Source organism: the organism of the source record quoted next, unplaced genomic scaffold, assembly GCF_019419815.1.
Source record: "Pyrus x bretschneideri cultivar Hongxiangsu unplaced genomic scaffold, Pyrus_bretschneideri_v1 Contig8, whole genome shotgun sequence".
Taxonomy (NCBI): Eukaryota; Viridiplantae; Streptophyta; class Magnoliopsida; order Rosales; family Rosaceae; genus Pyrus; species Pyrus x bretschneideri.
In genome coordinates this window covers 9,212,397-9,229,576 of record NW_025999820.1, presented here as the reverse complement: position 1 = coordinate 9,229,576, position 17,180 = coordinate 9,212,397, and the positions used below count along the sequence as shown (strand labels likewise).

Here is a 17,180-nt window from a genome sequence, read left to right as displayed (position 1 = left end):
AATTTAACGAAAAAACAAACCCACGACATTAGTAAAAAAGACCAACGGCACAACGTATTGTTAAATTTGAAAGGACCTAGAACTAAGCCGTGTATAAATACCCCCAGCAAGGTTAAGATCTTTGCCACCACCACCCCGTCTCTCTTAGTTTGGTCTGAAGCAGCAACACCGACACCATGGCAATGGCAACCACACCTCACTCGCTCCTCCTCCAAAACCCAAACACCAATTTCCTCAGAAACTCCAAAACGACCTTCGCCAACATCCCCATGACCTCCACCCGCCTCACCACCACCACCCCCCTAAACCCCGCCAAACCCATATCCGTCAAATGCGCAGCCACCGCCACACACATCCAAGATCGCTCGCCGGGCCTGTCCGAATCCCAAGATCGGGTCTTCAACTTCGCCGCCGGACCCGCCATTCTCCCCGAACACGTTCTCCGCAAGGCTCAATCGGAGCTCTACATCTGGCGCGGATCTGGGATGAGCGTCATGGAAATGAGCCACCGAGGCAAAGAGTTCCTCTCCATAATCCAGAAGGCCGAGTCTGACCTCCGGACCCTCCTCAACATCCCGGACGAATACTCCGTCCTCTTCCTCCAAGGCGGCGCCACTACCCAGTTCGCCGCCATCCCTCTCAACCTCTGCAAACCCGACGACGAAGTCGATTACTTGGTAACCGGGTCGTGGGGCGACAAGGCGTTCAAGGAGGCGCAGAAGTATTCGAAGCCGAAAGTGATCTGGTCTGGGAAATCCGAAAAGTACACAAAGATTCCAGCTTTTGAGGAATTGGAGCAAAGCGAGAACGCCAAGTATTTGCATATATGCGCCAACGAAACAATCCACGGCGTCGAGTTCAAAACGTACCCGAATCCGAAAAACGGCCTTCTCATCGCCGACATGTCCTCCAATTTCTGCTCCAAGCCGGTGGACGTTTCCAAATTCGGGATCATCTACGCTGGGGCGCAGAAGAATGTGGGCCCATCTGGGGTCACCATTGCGATCATCAGGAAGGATCTGATCGGAAATGCTCAGCCGGTGACGCCGGTGATGCTGGACTACAAGATTCACGACGAGAACAAGTCGTTGTACAACACGCCGCCGTGCTACGGCATTTACATGTGCGGATTGGTGTTCGAGGATTTGCTGGAGCAGGGCGGGTTGGTGGAGATTGAGAAGAAGAACAAGAGGAAGGCCGACATTCTGTACAATGCCATCGATGAGAGCAAGGGGTTTTACCGGTGCCCGGTGGAGAAGTCGGTGAGGTCGCTGATGAACGTGCCTTTTACGCTGGAGAAGGCGGAGTTGGAGGCGGAGTTTGTGAAGGAGGCGGCGAAGGAGAAGATGGTGCAGCTGAAAGGGCATAGGTCGGTGGGAGGGATGAGAGCTTCGATTTACAATGCAATGCCATTGGCTGGGGTGGAGAAGTTGGTTGCTTTCATGAAGGAGTTCCAGACAAAGCATGCTTAAAACATCGATTTTGTTTTGAAACATTAATTTCTACTAGATTTGTTTTTGTTTTTCCCAAGTGTTTGTTGTCTGATGTTTATGAAATTATTGTCGTCTGGGACCAAGTCAATGTGCCACAAGTTTTAGGGATTTAGACCAATTTCTCATGTTTAATTTTTGTTGTCATAAGCTGAGAGTAATGAATAATACAATTCTTCAGTGAGTAAAGTTTGTCAATTGTTTTTACTTTTCGAGCGGTGCTTTAAATTAATCTAATATTAAGAACTAGGCAACTAAGACCACTCAAACTGAATTCGACCGTCTCTATAAACTTATTTTGTCGGTCCACCTAACACAAACCATGAGTTCCGATATCTCTTTCATACAAACAAAGAGTCCGGATTTTTTATCCTCCGGAATCTGGACGGTGAGATCTGAAGGAGATCCAAATTCCGAGTTTAAAAGTAGAAAAACCACGCTGCCCCAGGCAAGGTAAGTTGTTTGCTTGTCGAGTTATGCCTGCTCTTCAATAGTGTTCGGTGGTCTTTCCCTTTTAACCATTCTTTGGTTTTTTCTTGTTCTCACGTAGCTTTTAATCTTTGGTAACGTTGTTGACTTTCCATCTTTGCTATTTGAAGAAAAAAATATCTAACACTGGAAAATTGCAAAAATCTTTGAGCAAGTTACGCCGAAAGGCATAGATGTTAATGTCCTATCGGATATCGGATATTCTTCCAGTGGGACAAATGATGCAAGACCCACCCGTCGAGCACGGACAAAAATCGGCCCGAGAGATCTGATGCTGATCTTAATGTCCTGGATGCTCTTCTAGCTCAATTGCCAGTTGTTTAAGAGCGTTTACTTTTGTACAGTATCACAGATGGAGACTGCATATTTATCGTGGACAAGTCCCATCCTCGCGTACCTGCCCCGAACCACCAGATGGTGAAATGGTTGGTCACAACTCACATTGATTCACAACCATGGAAACAAAACAAAGAAATAATCACTTGGCTGCTTAAAAAACAATGACATGCAATTGCTGTGTACAAGAGTGCGAACTGAGGAAAAAGAAACGACGAGCTGAGCTGAATAATGACACTACCATCTCACTAGCAAAGATCACTCGTAATATCAGATGTCGAGTAAAACCGCACGTTCAAATTTCCGATATCATCTCCAAAATCATGCCTTTGCTTCTGTTACACTCTACAATAAATCAATGGGGAAGGGGGGCTTCATTCCGGATGGAATAACCCGGCACGGCCAGAAACTGTTCACTCCATCTCTCGCTATCTTTTCACAATGTATATGGTTCTGTCGTACTTTACATTTAACGTTTGCTGTTATCAAAGAATACAAGATATACTACGGCCGCACCTGCACCGCCTCTGAATCTGGAGGCAACCAGTTGTTTAGCTGTCGCAGCTAGTTTCCTTGCAAAGAATTCTCTACAATCTTCATGTCTACGGTTATGAAAATGAGAATCTTGAGAAAAGAGAGACACCGGATCCTGAAGTATCACTAGCAGGGCTAGGAGGAACGTCTGCCGATGTGCGGTATGCTTGCTGACACTTCTGCAACTGCATTAGTATATAAAATGGAAAAAATTACAATGCAATTGATAATCTAGTAAAATGACACAGGAACCCTAACAATGCCATAAACAGGTAACTATACGGCATCAAGTAGGAGATCAGAATTTTACCTCATCCGGACTAAATTGAAGAAGCATGGCAACTACAGGTAATAGAGCCTCCACTTCACCTATTTGAATAATAAAAACATTCAGACTTTCCAACGCCACTCGTATGTTCACGTCTCATTAAACGATTGTTTGAATGTAGCAAAAAGCAAAATTACATAACAAAAAATATGGACTTCGGTTGTTATAAAAACTTTTCATAAAAATACCTGTTTCAAGAAGCTTTAAGATTACATTTTTCAGGTAGGTCATATCTACTCCTTCCCTCTTCTGCGATCTTTCCATGTTCCGAAGCTCAGCCTGCAACATGGATTCCTACATATATGCATGACATTCATCAGATCAATATATATTAAGAAAAGCAAACAAATATGTTTGGTGATACCAGCATTTTCCTTTTGGATATGCTAAATTCATGATAAATTTACTGACTGCTCACATTCTATAAATTTACCAAAATTACAAAAAACAATTCCCAAACAACTTGAAATCAACCAAGCCAAAAGAGTAGGGCCAAAAATCTGCAAAAACCAGGCTTCTTGGTACCTGTTGGCTGTGCAGACGATTCTCACGCTCCAGCTCCTCAATTTCCTCCTGAGTTGAAACAATAAACATATATCAGAAGTACACTATAGTGAAGTAGCAATCAAGACGGGGGATTACACACTTGAAGCGCTAAAATGTGCCGTTGGGACTGTGCTAGCTCTTCCTCTCTTTGGGCTTGCTGCCTTGCCAAAATCTGAAATTCGTATTACGCCAGCACATGATTATTTGGATCCACAGCACGAAAAGGAGAAAAACAGTTTACAAGTCTTCAATAGTAATAACTCATATACCATCAAGTTCATCACAACAAAAAATGAATCACATGGACACTCTAATTTGATCGAGCCCTCTTGTCTTAGTTTGGAGAACAAATACAAAATCACTCGCATGGCAAGCCATGCTAACAAGGTTCAATGAAAAACCCAAGTTCTCCCTAGGAATGTCCCAATATTTTTTCGCGGTAAAAGAAATCAGAAACTATATAATTACCAGAATCTGCTGTTCTGCAGCAGCAGTGCTTATACTTGCTGCGTCCTGCTTATTCATGCCTGAGTACACCAATGTCAAAAAAGAAATTGTTACGTTAGAACTCCACTAACCCCAGAAGGTCAAAACTTCCATAATTCCAGTAATACAGAAACTCTTTATCTAATTGGAACAGATAATAAGAAATTGTACTCAGGATCCATCTACCTGTGTTATAGTTATCATTGCGATCAGCCTAAGGTCATATCAAAAAAAAACACCATCAGAACAATAAAGTGCAAAGATAAAGTTTGGATGTCAGTCGAGAAAAAGAACCTACCCGTGGTCTTGACTCCAATGATTGATGAAGATTCTTATTATCATCCACAAGTCTAGAAATTTCATTGTCCTTCTCCTCAATCATTCTATCAGCAAGATCACGAAATGAACTGTGCTCCTCCTAGAAATGGTGAACACAATTAAGAGATAACAAATACTCACATTGTATCAGGAAAAAAATATGAAAGATTATCGCAACTTACCTTCAGCTTCTTATACCGTAATTTGAGCTCTTCCAATTCTTTTTTGATATCATCTCCAGAAGATGATTCATTTTGAGCTCTCAGCGTGTCACATCTTACTGAAAAAATGATTATTCCATGAATAACTGCTCTCAAACTTTGAACAATAAGTATTTCCTAGACCAAGGAATAGGATAAGCATAGAAAGGGAAATAAAAGAGAACAAAATATATGTAAGTAGATTAGCAAGGAAATATTACCCCGCCAAGTTTCTTCCAAACTATTAAGGTTCGCTTCCCATGCTTCTTTTGCTGATCGGTAATGGGCATTAGCAGATTCAAGCTTTGATTCTAAGCTCTTGATCTGCTGCATGGCATTGTAAAGAGCAGCATCTCTGTAACAAGTAAGGAACTGAAAGATCAAGATCACTGCTTAAAACTTCACAGAAGTTTATTACCTAACTCTCTGCAGAATCAAACAACGCTCCATGAAAAGTGGAAGGCTTTAAAGCAACAAACAAGGTTCAAAGTTCAAACTACATTGAGAAGGAACAGCCACCATGATTAAAATAATTCTGGTCATGAAAATGGTAAAAAATTGGGTACAAGTTAAAAACACTGCAATGTTGAAATTGTCAGAGCAGTAGCATGTACTAGCACACGGTGCTTTATTGACTTACCTTATAATTATATTGCCTTTTGCATTGGTCTTATTAGGAAATTTTGAAAACAATCCCAAATTTGGCAAGCTAACTGTAGCAGATTATAACTTTACCTTTCTGCTATTTCTTTATCATGATTCTTTAAAGCCTCCTTAAGATCTTGAAGGGCCTTATTCCTTTCAGCACTCACAGACGATACTTCTTTTTCAGCATCCTACAGAACACAAAATATATATAAATATATATATATGTGTGTGTGTGTGTGTGTGTGTGTGTAATTAATAATAATTCTCAGATGCGTGTGTCAGATCACGATTTTCTTCATGCTACAAAAATAAAGATTAATTGCAGGCACACACTTTCAGTGCTTCTTCAAGAGCTTTGACTTGCTCTGAGTCTTTAGCTCCAGCTAACTCTGCATCCTTCTTTTGGAGAAGCGCATGAGCACGGCTTTTGTAAGAAGAAAACTCACGTTCAAGGCAGTTGATCTGCAGGAAATAATAGGTCAAACATACGAGGACAGAAGACAGATCAAGAGATACTTAAATGTAAGCAACTTCATTTTCAACAACATAGTACTGCAAAATTTGCAGTAAAGTTACGCAACAACATAGCCCCTGAACCAGGGTTGCAAACTATATCCATGTCGGAATGGAAGATTCCAAGAATGCATGAGCATTTAAGTAACTGCTGTTAGCTCTAAACTAAACGTGTCCCAAACAAACAATGGTTATCCCGCTTCTGAAAATAAGTGTTATTTACTAAAACTGTTATTATTACCATCAATATATTCACTAAGTAACCCCATTGAAAATAAAGGGAGACGGGGAAGGATAAAAACATATACTCTCTGCACACTTCGACAGTCATCAAACGTTAACAGAAGAGAGGCGGATTCCAAAAGAGTAAATTCAAACCTCTTCCTTGAGGGCTGCAAGTTCAGCATCCCTCGCATCAAGCTTTTGTGTTTGTGCAGACACCTCTGACTCCAGCTGGCCTGCCCAATAAGAAAAGTATGTGATACTGATATACATATATACACAGATATCTTATCTAAACAGATGAAATTCAGCAAGGAATAGAGAATACTTCTCATTTTGGCTACTTCAATATCAGCACATATCCGGTTGCTCTCAGAAATTTCTAACTTTGTTTTCAGAGCTCGGGTGGCAGCTTCCCAGCTCTCCTTTTCTTTCTCCTGAAATAATAATAAAAATTTTAGGATATAAAAAATTAGAAGCAGCATATCCCAAAAGCCAGAAGCTATAAAGTAACCGAAGGCAAGGCTGATAGTAAATAAGGAACACATCATGGTCTGCCAATAAGATATTTTTTTTTCACAAAAAAAGAAACAAAATTCTTATCCTGGCAGCCATAATGCAATAATCCATCTGCATAAGTTTTTACTTATCCTAAGTTCGAGTTGTACATGTTCATGTTTCAGGTGAGCAAGCTCGCCTTTAACAGTTTCCAACGTGGCTCTAAGCCTTGCTGCCTCACCCGTTGATGCTGCTTCCATTTCTGCAATCTTAGATTCTTTCTCAGCAACTAGCATCTGGAGAATTACATTCGCTAGTTAGTCTGATCCCTTTACAATTACAGAAACATTCAGTCAAACTATATAATGGTGTAAAACTATTATCCCATATTGATGCAAAGATAAAGGATAAAGAAGCTAGTAATCCACTTCTACTTTATTGTTTCTGAAGCCAACTTTCCAGCTCCTTGTATATCCAGTGGGGTTTTATAACATTCGATTATAAAGATAATAATAATAATAAAGAGCTGCAATTGAAAGGAGTGGAAGACTCGAGCTTGATTTAACGTGTTTATGGTTTTTTTCTAGACACAATCTAAGGTTCAGCATGCTACACTGTTCCTAGAAGACTTGTGAATGAGAAATAGTTTTCAAAAAGAAATTTCAGCCCTATCTATATTCTACATAAGTTGTCAAAGATGGAGTGAACATTACGATTAAAGCTCTCACCTGCAGTGAAGAAATGGTTTCAGTTGCTTTATTTCTATCAGTCGAAGCTTCAGCAAGCTGGGCTTCGTAACTCTCCAAATTCTGAAAGAAACAGAGACAAAAGGTATTAAAACACAATTTATGGGTGAATGTAATGGCAGGGACTACAATTATAAACAAAGAGGACTGCTAATTAGGCATACAAATGCAAATACACCTTTTGATGTTTAGCAGAGAGTTCAGCTAATGAAGCTTGCCTTTTTTCTTCAGCAGCCTGCAGCATCCCTCTCATGTCTTCCAACATCTGAGACAAATGCAAGATAGCAATAACATATATATTCTTTTCGGTTTCACATGGACGTTACACTAAGGCCCAAGCACATATGCAAACATCCACAGACGGAAAACAAAAACAAGAGGATAATGGACTTCTTGATCCATCAACCGAATAGTTTTGCAGTCAGAAACTGAACATCCCAAAGGATAAGCACAAACAATCATACCTGCTCCTTATCTGAAACTGTTTGTTGCAATGTCTCAATAGCAATTTCCTTTGGTTGCAACTGGTTCCGCAATTCCTCAAGGTTGTCTCGTAGTCTGAATGTCGGCAGCATAATCACAGTTAAGGTGAAAAAAAAAAGAGTAAAAAAAGGAACAGTTACGATTTTCTTTAGATATACACGAATTGGCCACGGTTGGAAGTTAACTGAAGATTTACTTGTTGTTTGCACTTCTCAGTTGTTGCCTCTCTGCATCAATTGCTTTCAGTGCGTCATTCGCTTGTTGCCTGGTTCTGTCCAGCTCTTGCTGCAATGCCGTCTGCTGAGACAATGCACGCTCAGCTGCTTCATTTACTTCACGAAATCGAGCCTCGAGATCGTCTTTTTCCTGAGGAAAACAAGAAGAAGACAATATCGAACCAACATAACTTAATTCAAACGGCAGTTAACACAACAAGAAAAAGTTCGATAGAAATAATCGAGATAATTTACCTTTTGAACATCTTGAATCCGTTGCTTAGCTCGTTTGTGAAGCCGGGTGAATTTCGAGTCAAGATCGGAGTACTTCTCTTCCCGCTCTTTTATTTCTTGATCCAACTTCTGTCGAGCTACACAAAAGCAACAGCAAACAGTTCCGACATATGCAGATTCCGAAAGATAGTGAATTTCGGAATTAGCTAAATTTTCCAACGGAAACAAGAAATGTACAAATGAAGAAGCACAAACCGACCTTCAGCGAGCTTTACAGAGAGCTCTTGAGCTCTGGAATCTGCTTCAAAGTGCGATTCCTGAAGATGCTTCAGAGCCACTTCCGCCGCAGCTCGCGTTTGCTTCTCTTCCAAAAGTTCCACATTCAGCGATTCAATCGTTTGCCGCAGCTGCTTCACCTCCTCCGATTCGCCACCTTCCGGCTCCGGCGGTTTAAGATTCCGAAGTCCTTCGAACTGAGACTTGAGGAATTCGTTCTGCAATTTTAGCTCCATGACCGTCTGGACGAGTTGATCGTGAGTGTCGCCCGAGTCCGGGCCGCCATTCTCCTGCGCGAGATCTCCATTGCTGTTGCTTCCGCTCTTCAGCGGTTTCGAATCCACATTCGAATGCTCTTCCATTTGGCCGTCGACCTCCGTCGTCGACATTGTTAAACGCTCCGTTTCAATCCGAGAGAGACAAACGTTTCAGATCCCAACCGAAACAAACAGCGGAGCCAGTTCAGCGAAACCGGCAGTGCTTATATCCGAAGCGATTACTAAACGGTACCGTCTTGGTGGTCGGAGAATTGGAGATCTCTCGGCGCAGGGCGGAGAGTGGAAATGGAGATCGCCGTTGTTGCTCGGCTGGGGGTCCGACTCTAGCCAAGCCAGGCACACAGAGTCGCAAACAGACACAGCGCGGGGCTGATAAATGGTGCCGTATTTGGACGGACTTGCATATGGTAGACCGCTATAGCCTATATCTCTCACGGTGGACCGGGAGGACGTGGCCGATGTCATCGTCGCGAGAGACGTAATAATTTAAGTTGGTAAGGGTGTTTTAGTAATTAACATGATAACCCCAACTATCCTTGCACCCGAATTGCAATTGGATGTTTTCACTTTCAACCATCAAGCCCAAAGCTCTGAAATTTTCAGGCCCAAATACCAAATTTTTTGTATTCTTAGTAGGGGAGTTAAATTAATAGGAGGTATAAGTAGGCACAATGTGTTGTGTCACTCTAACGAACAAGACAATGGCTCGTTTGGAAGTGCTTTTAGAATGACTAAAAGTGTTTTTGGCAAAACTAATTTTGGCACCTTGGAGAATCTGACTCCACGTATAGAAGAACTAAGCAACAAACCACTTGTTGAATCGACGAGGGATGGGAGGGAGAGGTTGGATGCAGTAAGGGAAAATAAACAAGCTGATCAGCCAATTACAAGGGTCGTGGATATTTTCGTGTTTGTGCTGCATGTTTGTTCGGAGTTCTTCAGGAAGATTGCGGTAAATTAATGAGCCATTGTCACATATGGAAAGATTACATTGTTCACCCACCAACAGGGAAAAATATGACTGACTCAGAACTCCTATCAGTTTCTATTCTTCTGATGCATTCAAAACATTAATGCAGTTCAGTTTGACTACGATAACATAAATAATCGACCCTCAACTACCTTCGACTTCTCATCCGATCAGGGGATTCATTCTTTCTGGATCATCGGTAAAAAACTTGCTGCTGGTCCTCGCTGTTTGTTTTGGTAGAAAAAAAGAAGTTAACCAGGAGCTTAGATTAAAATCCCCAGTACTTTAAACCGCTCGTACAAGAACCTCAGCATCAGCATAGGTAGCAGAAGGGTGAACATGCTTAATGAAATTGTATACTTCAAGCTGATAAAATAAGTCATCTTCCCCTCCGAAGACCACAAACTGCCTTCACGCTAGCAATTTAGGAACGAAGATCTACGCCTAACTACATATTTCAAATGCTCCCATCAATTCTTCCCGAGCTCTGACCCCCTGAAAACAATTACCAGATCTTGAGCGGCAAAGAATTAATAAAGGGAGCAGTTTCTTGAGGGCCTATAAAATGAAAATTATCAGCCACACGAACCAGCAGGTCTTGTATCTCTACGCTGCACAGCTACATGTTCGAAAAATTCTTTGGTAGCATCTGCATATTCATAACAAGAAAATTTGCATGTGAGACATGATGATCATGAATACGTGTTTACCTTCTAACTTTCTCGCCTTAATCTCAGTATCCTAATTCTAAATAAAACGTATACCACAAACGCTGAATGAGAACAATTATTCATAGCTTCCCAACCATATGACATACCGTGCTTCATTGTTAACGAAGGATCTATTTCGTCTACATATCCAATCACCTTTGCTGGTATTCCTGCCACCATGCTTCAGTACCAGAGAAAGAAATGTCACTTTCATGATTGTAAATGGAGTAAATATTACATATTCAGGAGCATTAGTTACATTACTGTACTGAAAAAAACCGAAATTACATTCTACCTGTGTGGAGGGACATCTTTCAGCACAAGCGAACCAGCAGCTACCATTGCTCCTCGACCTATTTTGATATTCCCAAGTATAGTTGCACTGGCTCCAATTAGTGCGCCGTCACCTACTTTTGGATGACGATCACCAATTTCCTTCCCAGTTCCCCCCAAAGTCACACCCTGTTGATAAAAGCAGAATACACAGTTCTTCGTTATCAACAAGTTCTTTTCAGCACAACGCAAACCAACCCATAAACTGAAACAGAAACGAATTATGAAATTGACTCACGTGCATCAGTGAAACTCTGTTTCCTACAACAGCAGTTTCGCCAATAACCACACCAGTACCATGATCCAACAGTATTCCCTCTCCAATTTTTGCAGCTATAGAAAAACCACCAAAGAGAAATTATTATAAAGGTTAGTTTTACGGTCTCCCTTAGATGCAAATTCTACAGACGACAGCCATTTTCGGAAAACAAATCAAGTTTTGTGCTTAAGTTTCAATTACTGTATCGTGACAAACTTAACATCATGATGCCTACAGGTTGCAGAGAAGAAATGAGCATACCTGGGTGAATGTCCACTCCAAAGACCTAGGATAAAATGGTTTATAGATTAGAAGGAGAACAGAAAACCGCAAACCTATAAAACAGCTAGTAATGCTCAACAAGGATACCAAAAAGGAAACTACCTCACTAATTCGGCTTTGCAATGCCAAGGCCAATACTTTACGTCCTTGATTCCACATCGAATGAGCTACTCGATGTACTTGCAAAGAATGGTAGCCCTGCAAAAGTAAAAGGCGAAAAAATGATCAGAAATTAGAGTGATGGATGCTTGATTATATCATTCATTTTCATTTTCTTCGACGACATAACTAAAGAGCAAGAGCAGAATACCTTGAGATACAATAGGGCTGAACAATATGACAAGCAGGCCGGATCACGGTCTTTAAATGCCTGATGAAAAAAAATTGTAAAACAATACAACAGAGTTTCCATTAGTTATCCAAATAGAAACATAGTTAACCATAACATTTTTGAAACAAATTTGAAGTCACCTGCACATCTAACCGAATGGATCGCTGAATATCTTCATCACGCAGCATCACATCATAGAATATATCCATCAGTTGAGTAGCCAAAAGCGTCGGGTTTTGCAGTCTGTTGGCGAGAACAAACCCCAACGCCTGCTCTAAACAATCATGTGCCAAGATGCTGGCATACAAGAAGCTACTCAAAATTGGCTCCTTTTCTGCCTGAAATGTTTAAAATCCAAAAAAAATCACTAAAAACCCACCAAACAAAACTAAATTCGAAACAAAATAGTTAATGGGATTCCATTAGTAACTTAAAACCTTCAACCTGTCCTGTTTGGGACTGCTTTCAAAAGCTAAAAGCGTTTTTGAGTGCGTTTGAAGAAAAAGTTAGAAGTGCTTCAGTCATAGAAATGCTTTCTGAAAAAGCACACGACAAATGCTCATTTAGAAAACACTTCTAATTACTTTTTCGGGAAGCACTTGAACTTCAACATGTTTTCAACGAAAGCACTTATGAGCATAAGCATAAGCGCTTACAAGCAGATGTTTTCCTGTTTAGCAGAGAAGTGCCTGAGCATTAGAAATGCTTTCTGAAAAAGCACCTGACATACGCTTATCCAGAAAATACTTCTAATTTGCTTCTTTTTTTCCCGGTAAGTACTTGAATTTCGATGTATTTTCAGTAAAGCACTTCTGAGCAAAAAGTGCTTCCAGAAACAAACTAATTTTCGAGTTTAACTAAAAAAATTCCAGCGAAAAAATTGCTTTGCAATTTGTATTACCTCCAACTTGGCCTCTTCCCTTACTGCATCCCAAATCGGGTCGCCAGAAACGGAAGCGGGTCCAACAACGGAGTCGGACGCAGGCTTCGAAATCCCCAATGCATAAACCGGAAAAACCTTCTCCAACCGGTACGCTGTGGACTCGGACCCGAAAAACCCAGGCTCGTCGTCGTCGTCGTCGCGGCGATCGTCTTCCCGGAGATAGAGGCGGTCGGAGAGCAGTTTGGGGAGAGCGACCCAGCTCTCATCGCTCACGCAAGCCATGAGAGAGATTGAAAGAAAGGACGGCGCTTTCAGGAAGGGATCGAATCCCTCATGGAAAAAACAGAGTGGGGGTAGAGAGAGAAAGTGAGGGCGGTGTTTGTGTGTGTGTGGCGGAAAGTCGTGGCGTGGTCCTCGTGGTGTGATGACACTGCTGCGTTTTTTTGTTATATTTTTTTGGATATTTTTGGCGTGAAATTGTCGTGGATGGAAACGAAGGGAGGAAGGGAAGATGGAGAAGAAGATTGAGACGCGGAGGGTGCGAGCGTTTCTGATGAATTCTTTGAGAATGGATGGTTCATATCATGTGCGGGTGTGGGTTTTAAATGATGTATAAACTTGTTTTTGAAAAAAATAAGTAAATTTATGAATATTAATTTCTTTTTCTTTTGGGTTCAGCGAGAACGTTATTAGGTAAAAAGTTATTTGGTAGGGAAATGAGAGTCGGTGGAGATCGAATCAGCATAAAAGTACATAGGTCTAAATATTTTTTTTAGTGTGATAAAGTGTCATCTGCATATTAATTATTAATTCATAAACGAGAAACTAAATATGAGTACAATATTATAAAAAAAAAAAAAAAAAAGAATATCTTGATAAGTTAGTAAGCTATTATCGATTATTTAATATTTCCAGTAAATTAATAGACTTCTTTGATCGCAATACTGTTAGGGGGCGTTTGTTGCGCCGAACTATCTCGGACTGGATTAGCTTCAAGAACTAAGCTGGACTGGCTTAGACTAGACTAAACCGGACTAACTAAGTGAAGCGTTTGGTGCAATATTGAACTAAGAAGCTGGATAATAACAAATTCTAATATTATATTATTTAATATATAAATTATTAATATTTTATTATGATCTTATCTTTTTCTTCATCTTTTCCTACCATTTCTGTCCCACTCTTTTCCTCTTCTCTCATCATCCCAACCTCTCCCTCTTTTTTTCCTCTTAAACCTCTCAATTCATGTCTTTTTCTCATTCCTGGTCAAACTCCTTATTGATACCAGTGTCTATTTCTCTGTCCTTCCTCCCTCTCTAGCTATGTGTTGTTCGAATGGAACCTCACGGCTCCAATTTTCCCGACGAGTTGTAGGTTTCCCAATGTGTTTTCCGGCCAACCCTCGTTAAATTGAATGAAGTTAGCACCGCCAAAAAATTCATCACCATCCCTAGACCGAGATTTTAGCTTTGAATGCTCGAATCTGTCATGGATTTGAAGAAGCCCAAACAGGCCGAGACTTCCAGGCCATTTTCCAGCCACATTCGACCACATTTTGGCCTCTATTCAGGTAAAATCGTAATCTTGTCACTCCCAGCTTGAATTTAACATAGTTCAATTACAATAATTTAAGAAATGGGGAGTTTTGAATCCGGAGACGTATGAGTGGAAAACGAATACCATATCCACTAGAATATTAGATCATATACCGAGTTGGATTTGAAAGCATATTCCCAACGAATTTATAGTTGCCCATTAACCACTCGAGCATCTACCTAAGAAGAATCAATTCCAGACTTACTAGTGATCCTTGGCCAACTTCCTTTCGCCCTATCCCCAGGGGAAGTCCAATTCCCGCTGCCTCTTTTTAGTATTTATCGAGACAATTCATACTAATGTATGCAACTCATCTTTGGTGGAATTTTAGTCAATTTGCTTCTAGCATAAAAGATTTGCCAACTTCAAGTAGGTATCGAAGAGTTGAATTCCACATCTTGACAATGATCTTTCAATATTGTTTTCAACCCAAATTCATGACGCATTTTGTTCAAGAAGTTGCGTTTACTAAGTCCAAATCTCAATAATTTGGATCTTAGGGAATGAGGGGCAATGATGGTCCACATCTAATGTATTTAATTTATCATTAATTCTTACTGAAATTGATTAAGGTGTTCAAACAACTCATACAAGATAGTGATCGTCATGTTGGAGAATAGAGTCTTTTTTTTTTTTTTTTTTAAATTAAGGGGTAAATTATGTCACCGATGTAAATGAATAAAACAAACTTGATGAGTGTTGGTGTCTTGGTGACGTGTTTTGGTGACGAGAGGCTCTATCATTTCACTAATTTATTGTGTGATTATATACACATATATATATATGTATATATATTGATTGGATAATATACTGTTTGAGCATGTGACTGGTATTTATTAGACGTAATAAATATGCATTGCATTGGAAATTCTATTTCTAGTGAAACTGGATTTGATAAATTATTGTAAGAGTGACAACGCTTTCTCGTTGCAAAACACAAGGCGACAAGTTAAGTGAGTAGGACGAGCGCAGTCTTCACAACTGAGTTACTGAATAAGAGTAGGATTCTCTCCCATTCTATTATCATCTCATTCCTTCTCCTCCTTACAAACTTTTCATTTTTGTCCTTTTCTCTATAAGAAAAAATTCAAAACAAGATGTTAACGTGACTTAATCCAACTCCTACTGAATAAACACAAGGTGACAAGTTAAGTGAGTAGGACAAACGAAGTCTCTATAACTGCATTACTGAATAGGAGTAGGATTTTCTCACGTGATATTATCCTTCCCTTCCTTATTCTCCTCTCACACTTTTCTTTTTTGTTTTTCTATATATAATAATTCAACACAGGATGCTAACGGACTTAATTTTACTCTTACCTACTGAATAAGCACTGTAGAAGAGGCACGTGAATTATTAAAGCCGAAAAGCAAAGGCACTAAGGGAATCAATTGGGACACGGACATTCCCCAGTTGTATATGGCCATGTAAACGGCCAGGGACATTCCCCTCTCTCTATATATTCATTATTCAACAGATCATTTGATCTATCAGATGAGAGAGTACTGGTATTTGAATTGAATTCCTCATACGAATATAAAAATACATATGAGCTGATGCATTTCCGACTCACCCACGGAAACTTGTCAGCATCTATAGGCCCAAAAAGTTGAGAGGATTAGATTTTTATATTACGTGCAAAATTCAACTCTTCTTCTAACATCGTTTGTATAAATAAACTAAAAAAAACCTATATGAGATTAAGAGTAGAATTGAATTCGTATTATCTTATCAAATCAAATTTATTAATTATCTATATATATAAAGTGAGAGCCCCAAAGAAACCTTTAAATGCAAGAACTATATATAAGAACTCAAAAAGTGGACCCCTTGTTGATTTTGAGTGGGAAAGGAATACTGCACAGCAACTGCTCTTTTTGGTTTTTGAACCCGCTTATGTTGGATTCTCATTGTGGATTTTTTCCTATGGCTTCCTTTTTTTTTTGTTTGAACCGTTGGAAAATCAACGGTAGAGATATATCTTATCAAAATGGCCACAATGCTCGACGAAATGATTTTTTTTAATAATTTAGTTCTTATATTTAGAGATTATACTATAAGAACATCCTATTGCAGACAATACTTTTTAAGGACTATTCCTTTAAAGTTCCTAAATAAGTCATCAAAGTTGACGGTGATAGTTTCTAAATAGAAACTTCCAGAGAAGATGCTCTTACTGCGTACCAAAAGTGCAGGCAGAGTGTGCCTTGTAAAGGTCCAACCAAACTCATCTCTTTTTATACAACGTATCATTTTATATAATAAATCATTTTATTATCATATTTAATTAAAAGCTAACGTTATTAGACTCGACCTCAACATTATACAGTACCTCTAAAATGAAATTAGACTTTTTTTATTGCAACGTCTTTATGCTTATGGCACTAATGAATAAAGGGCACCCCGAATGCTGAACATCCCGAATAAAGGATTAGTCAATACGAATCTCCGCAAAAGTGGCGCCTTTTCCCGCGCCAATTCTCTGCCCCTGCTTTCCCTCCTCGTCGACCTCCGCTCTCGGTCCAGCCGTCCCCCCGCTCCCGGTCCCACCATCATGAACGGTCCTCACCAATTGTGGCCCACCATCCTCTATCACTTTTCCCATTTTTCTCCGGAATCAATTCTTTTTTGAGAATTCTAAGAATTTTTTAAGGATTTGGCCTTTTCATCCCGTATCCTTTCCATCATTTTTTATTTTTGTAGTTCCGATTAAGTTACGTTAACATTTTATATTATTTTTATAGAAATAATAAAATAAAAAGTAATAAAAATATAAAATATTGACGTGACTTAACTGTAACTAAAAAATATAAGAGGGGATGAGAAATGTATGGGATGGGAGGGTAGACAATCTAAGTCTATTCTTTAATTGTGTCCGTTTATCGTAAATCGTACGATCAATTTTCGTTAAGTATCATTTGTATTTAATTTTAAATAAAAAATTTAAAATAATTTCTAACCGTATGATTTACAAT

At 39.7% G+C, this 17,180-nt stretch overlaps 3 protein-coding genes across 4 annotated transcripts; 1 reads left to right on the top strand and 2 right to left on the bottom strand.

The window, feature by feature from the left end:
- The first annotated feature begins 161 nt into the window (after positions 1–161).
- Positions 162–1,679, top strand: LOC103936541 (phosphoserine aminotransferase 1, chloroplastic). Its single transcript, XM_009346391.3, has one exon. It carries the CDS (start codon positions 177–179, stop codon positions 1,470–1,472), a length of 1,296 nt encoding a protein of 431 aa, XP_009344666.2. The 5' UTR covers positions 162–176; the 3' UTR covers positions 1,473–1,679.
- Positions 1,680–2,592: 913 nt separating this feature from the next.
- On the bottom strand, positions 2,593–9,140 carry LOC103936539 (protein GRIP). Its single transcript, XM_009346390.3, has 21 exons — positions 8,546–9,140; positions 8,308–8,423; positions 8,034–8,203; positions 7,819–7,912; positions 7,533–7,619; positions 7,337–7,417; positions 6,779–6,904; positions 6,439–6,547; positions 6,267–6,346; positions 5,709–5,837; positions 5,463–5,563; positions 4,949–5,082; positions 4,710–4,807; positions 4,508–4,627; positions 4,396–4,423; positions 4,192–4,250; positions 3,824–3,895; positions 3,703–3,750; positions 3,366–3,471; positions 3,160–3,218; positions 2,593–3,034 (listed from the first exon to the last, which is right to left on the bottom strand). The coding sequence occupies exons 1-21, from the start codon at positions 8,949–8,951 to the stop codon at positions 2,924–2,926; spliced, it is 2,334 nt and encodes a 777-aa protein (XP_009344665.2). The 5' UTR covers positions 8,952–9,140; the 3' UTR covers positions 2,593–2,923.
- Positions 9,141–9,777: 637 nt separating this feature from the next.
- Positions 9,778–13,194, bottom strand: LOC103942258 (serine acetyltransferase 2-like). 2 transcript variants are annotated; one of them, XM_048575524.1, is made up of 10 exons: positions 12,627–13,194; positions 11,866–12,063; positions 11,705–11,764; positions 11,497–11,592; positions 11,314–11,398; positions 11,092–11,186; positions 10,816–10,982; positions 10,628–10,701; positions 10,400–10,459; positions 9,778–10,305 (listed from the first exon to the last, which is right to left on the bottom strand). In XM_048575524.1, the coding sequence occupies exons 1-10, from the start codon at positions 12,888–12,890 to the stop codon at positions 10,268–10,270; spliced, it is 1,137 nt and encodes a 378-aa protein (XP_048431481.1). In that variant the 5' UTR covers positions 12,891–13,194; the 3' UTR covers positions 9,778–10,267. The 2 variants fall into 2 exon arrangements, with proteins under 2 accessions (XP_048431481.1, XP_009350723.2); XM_009352448.3 differs by having other exon boundaries at positions 11,374–11,398; positions 12,627–13,193.
- Between the last annotated feature and the right edge of the window lie 3,986 nt (positions 13,195–17,180).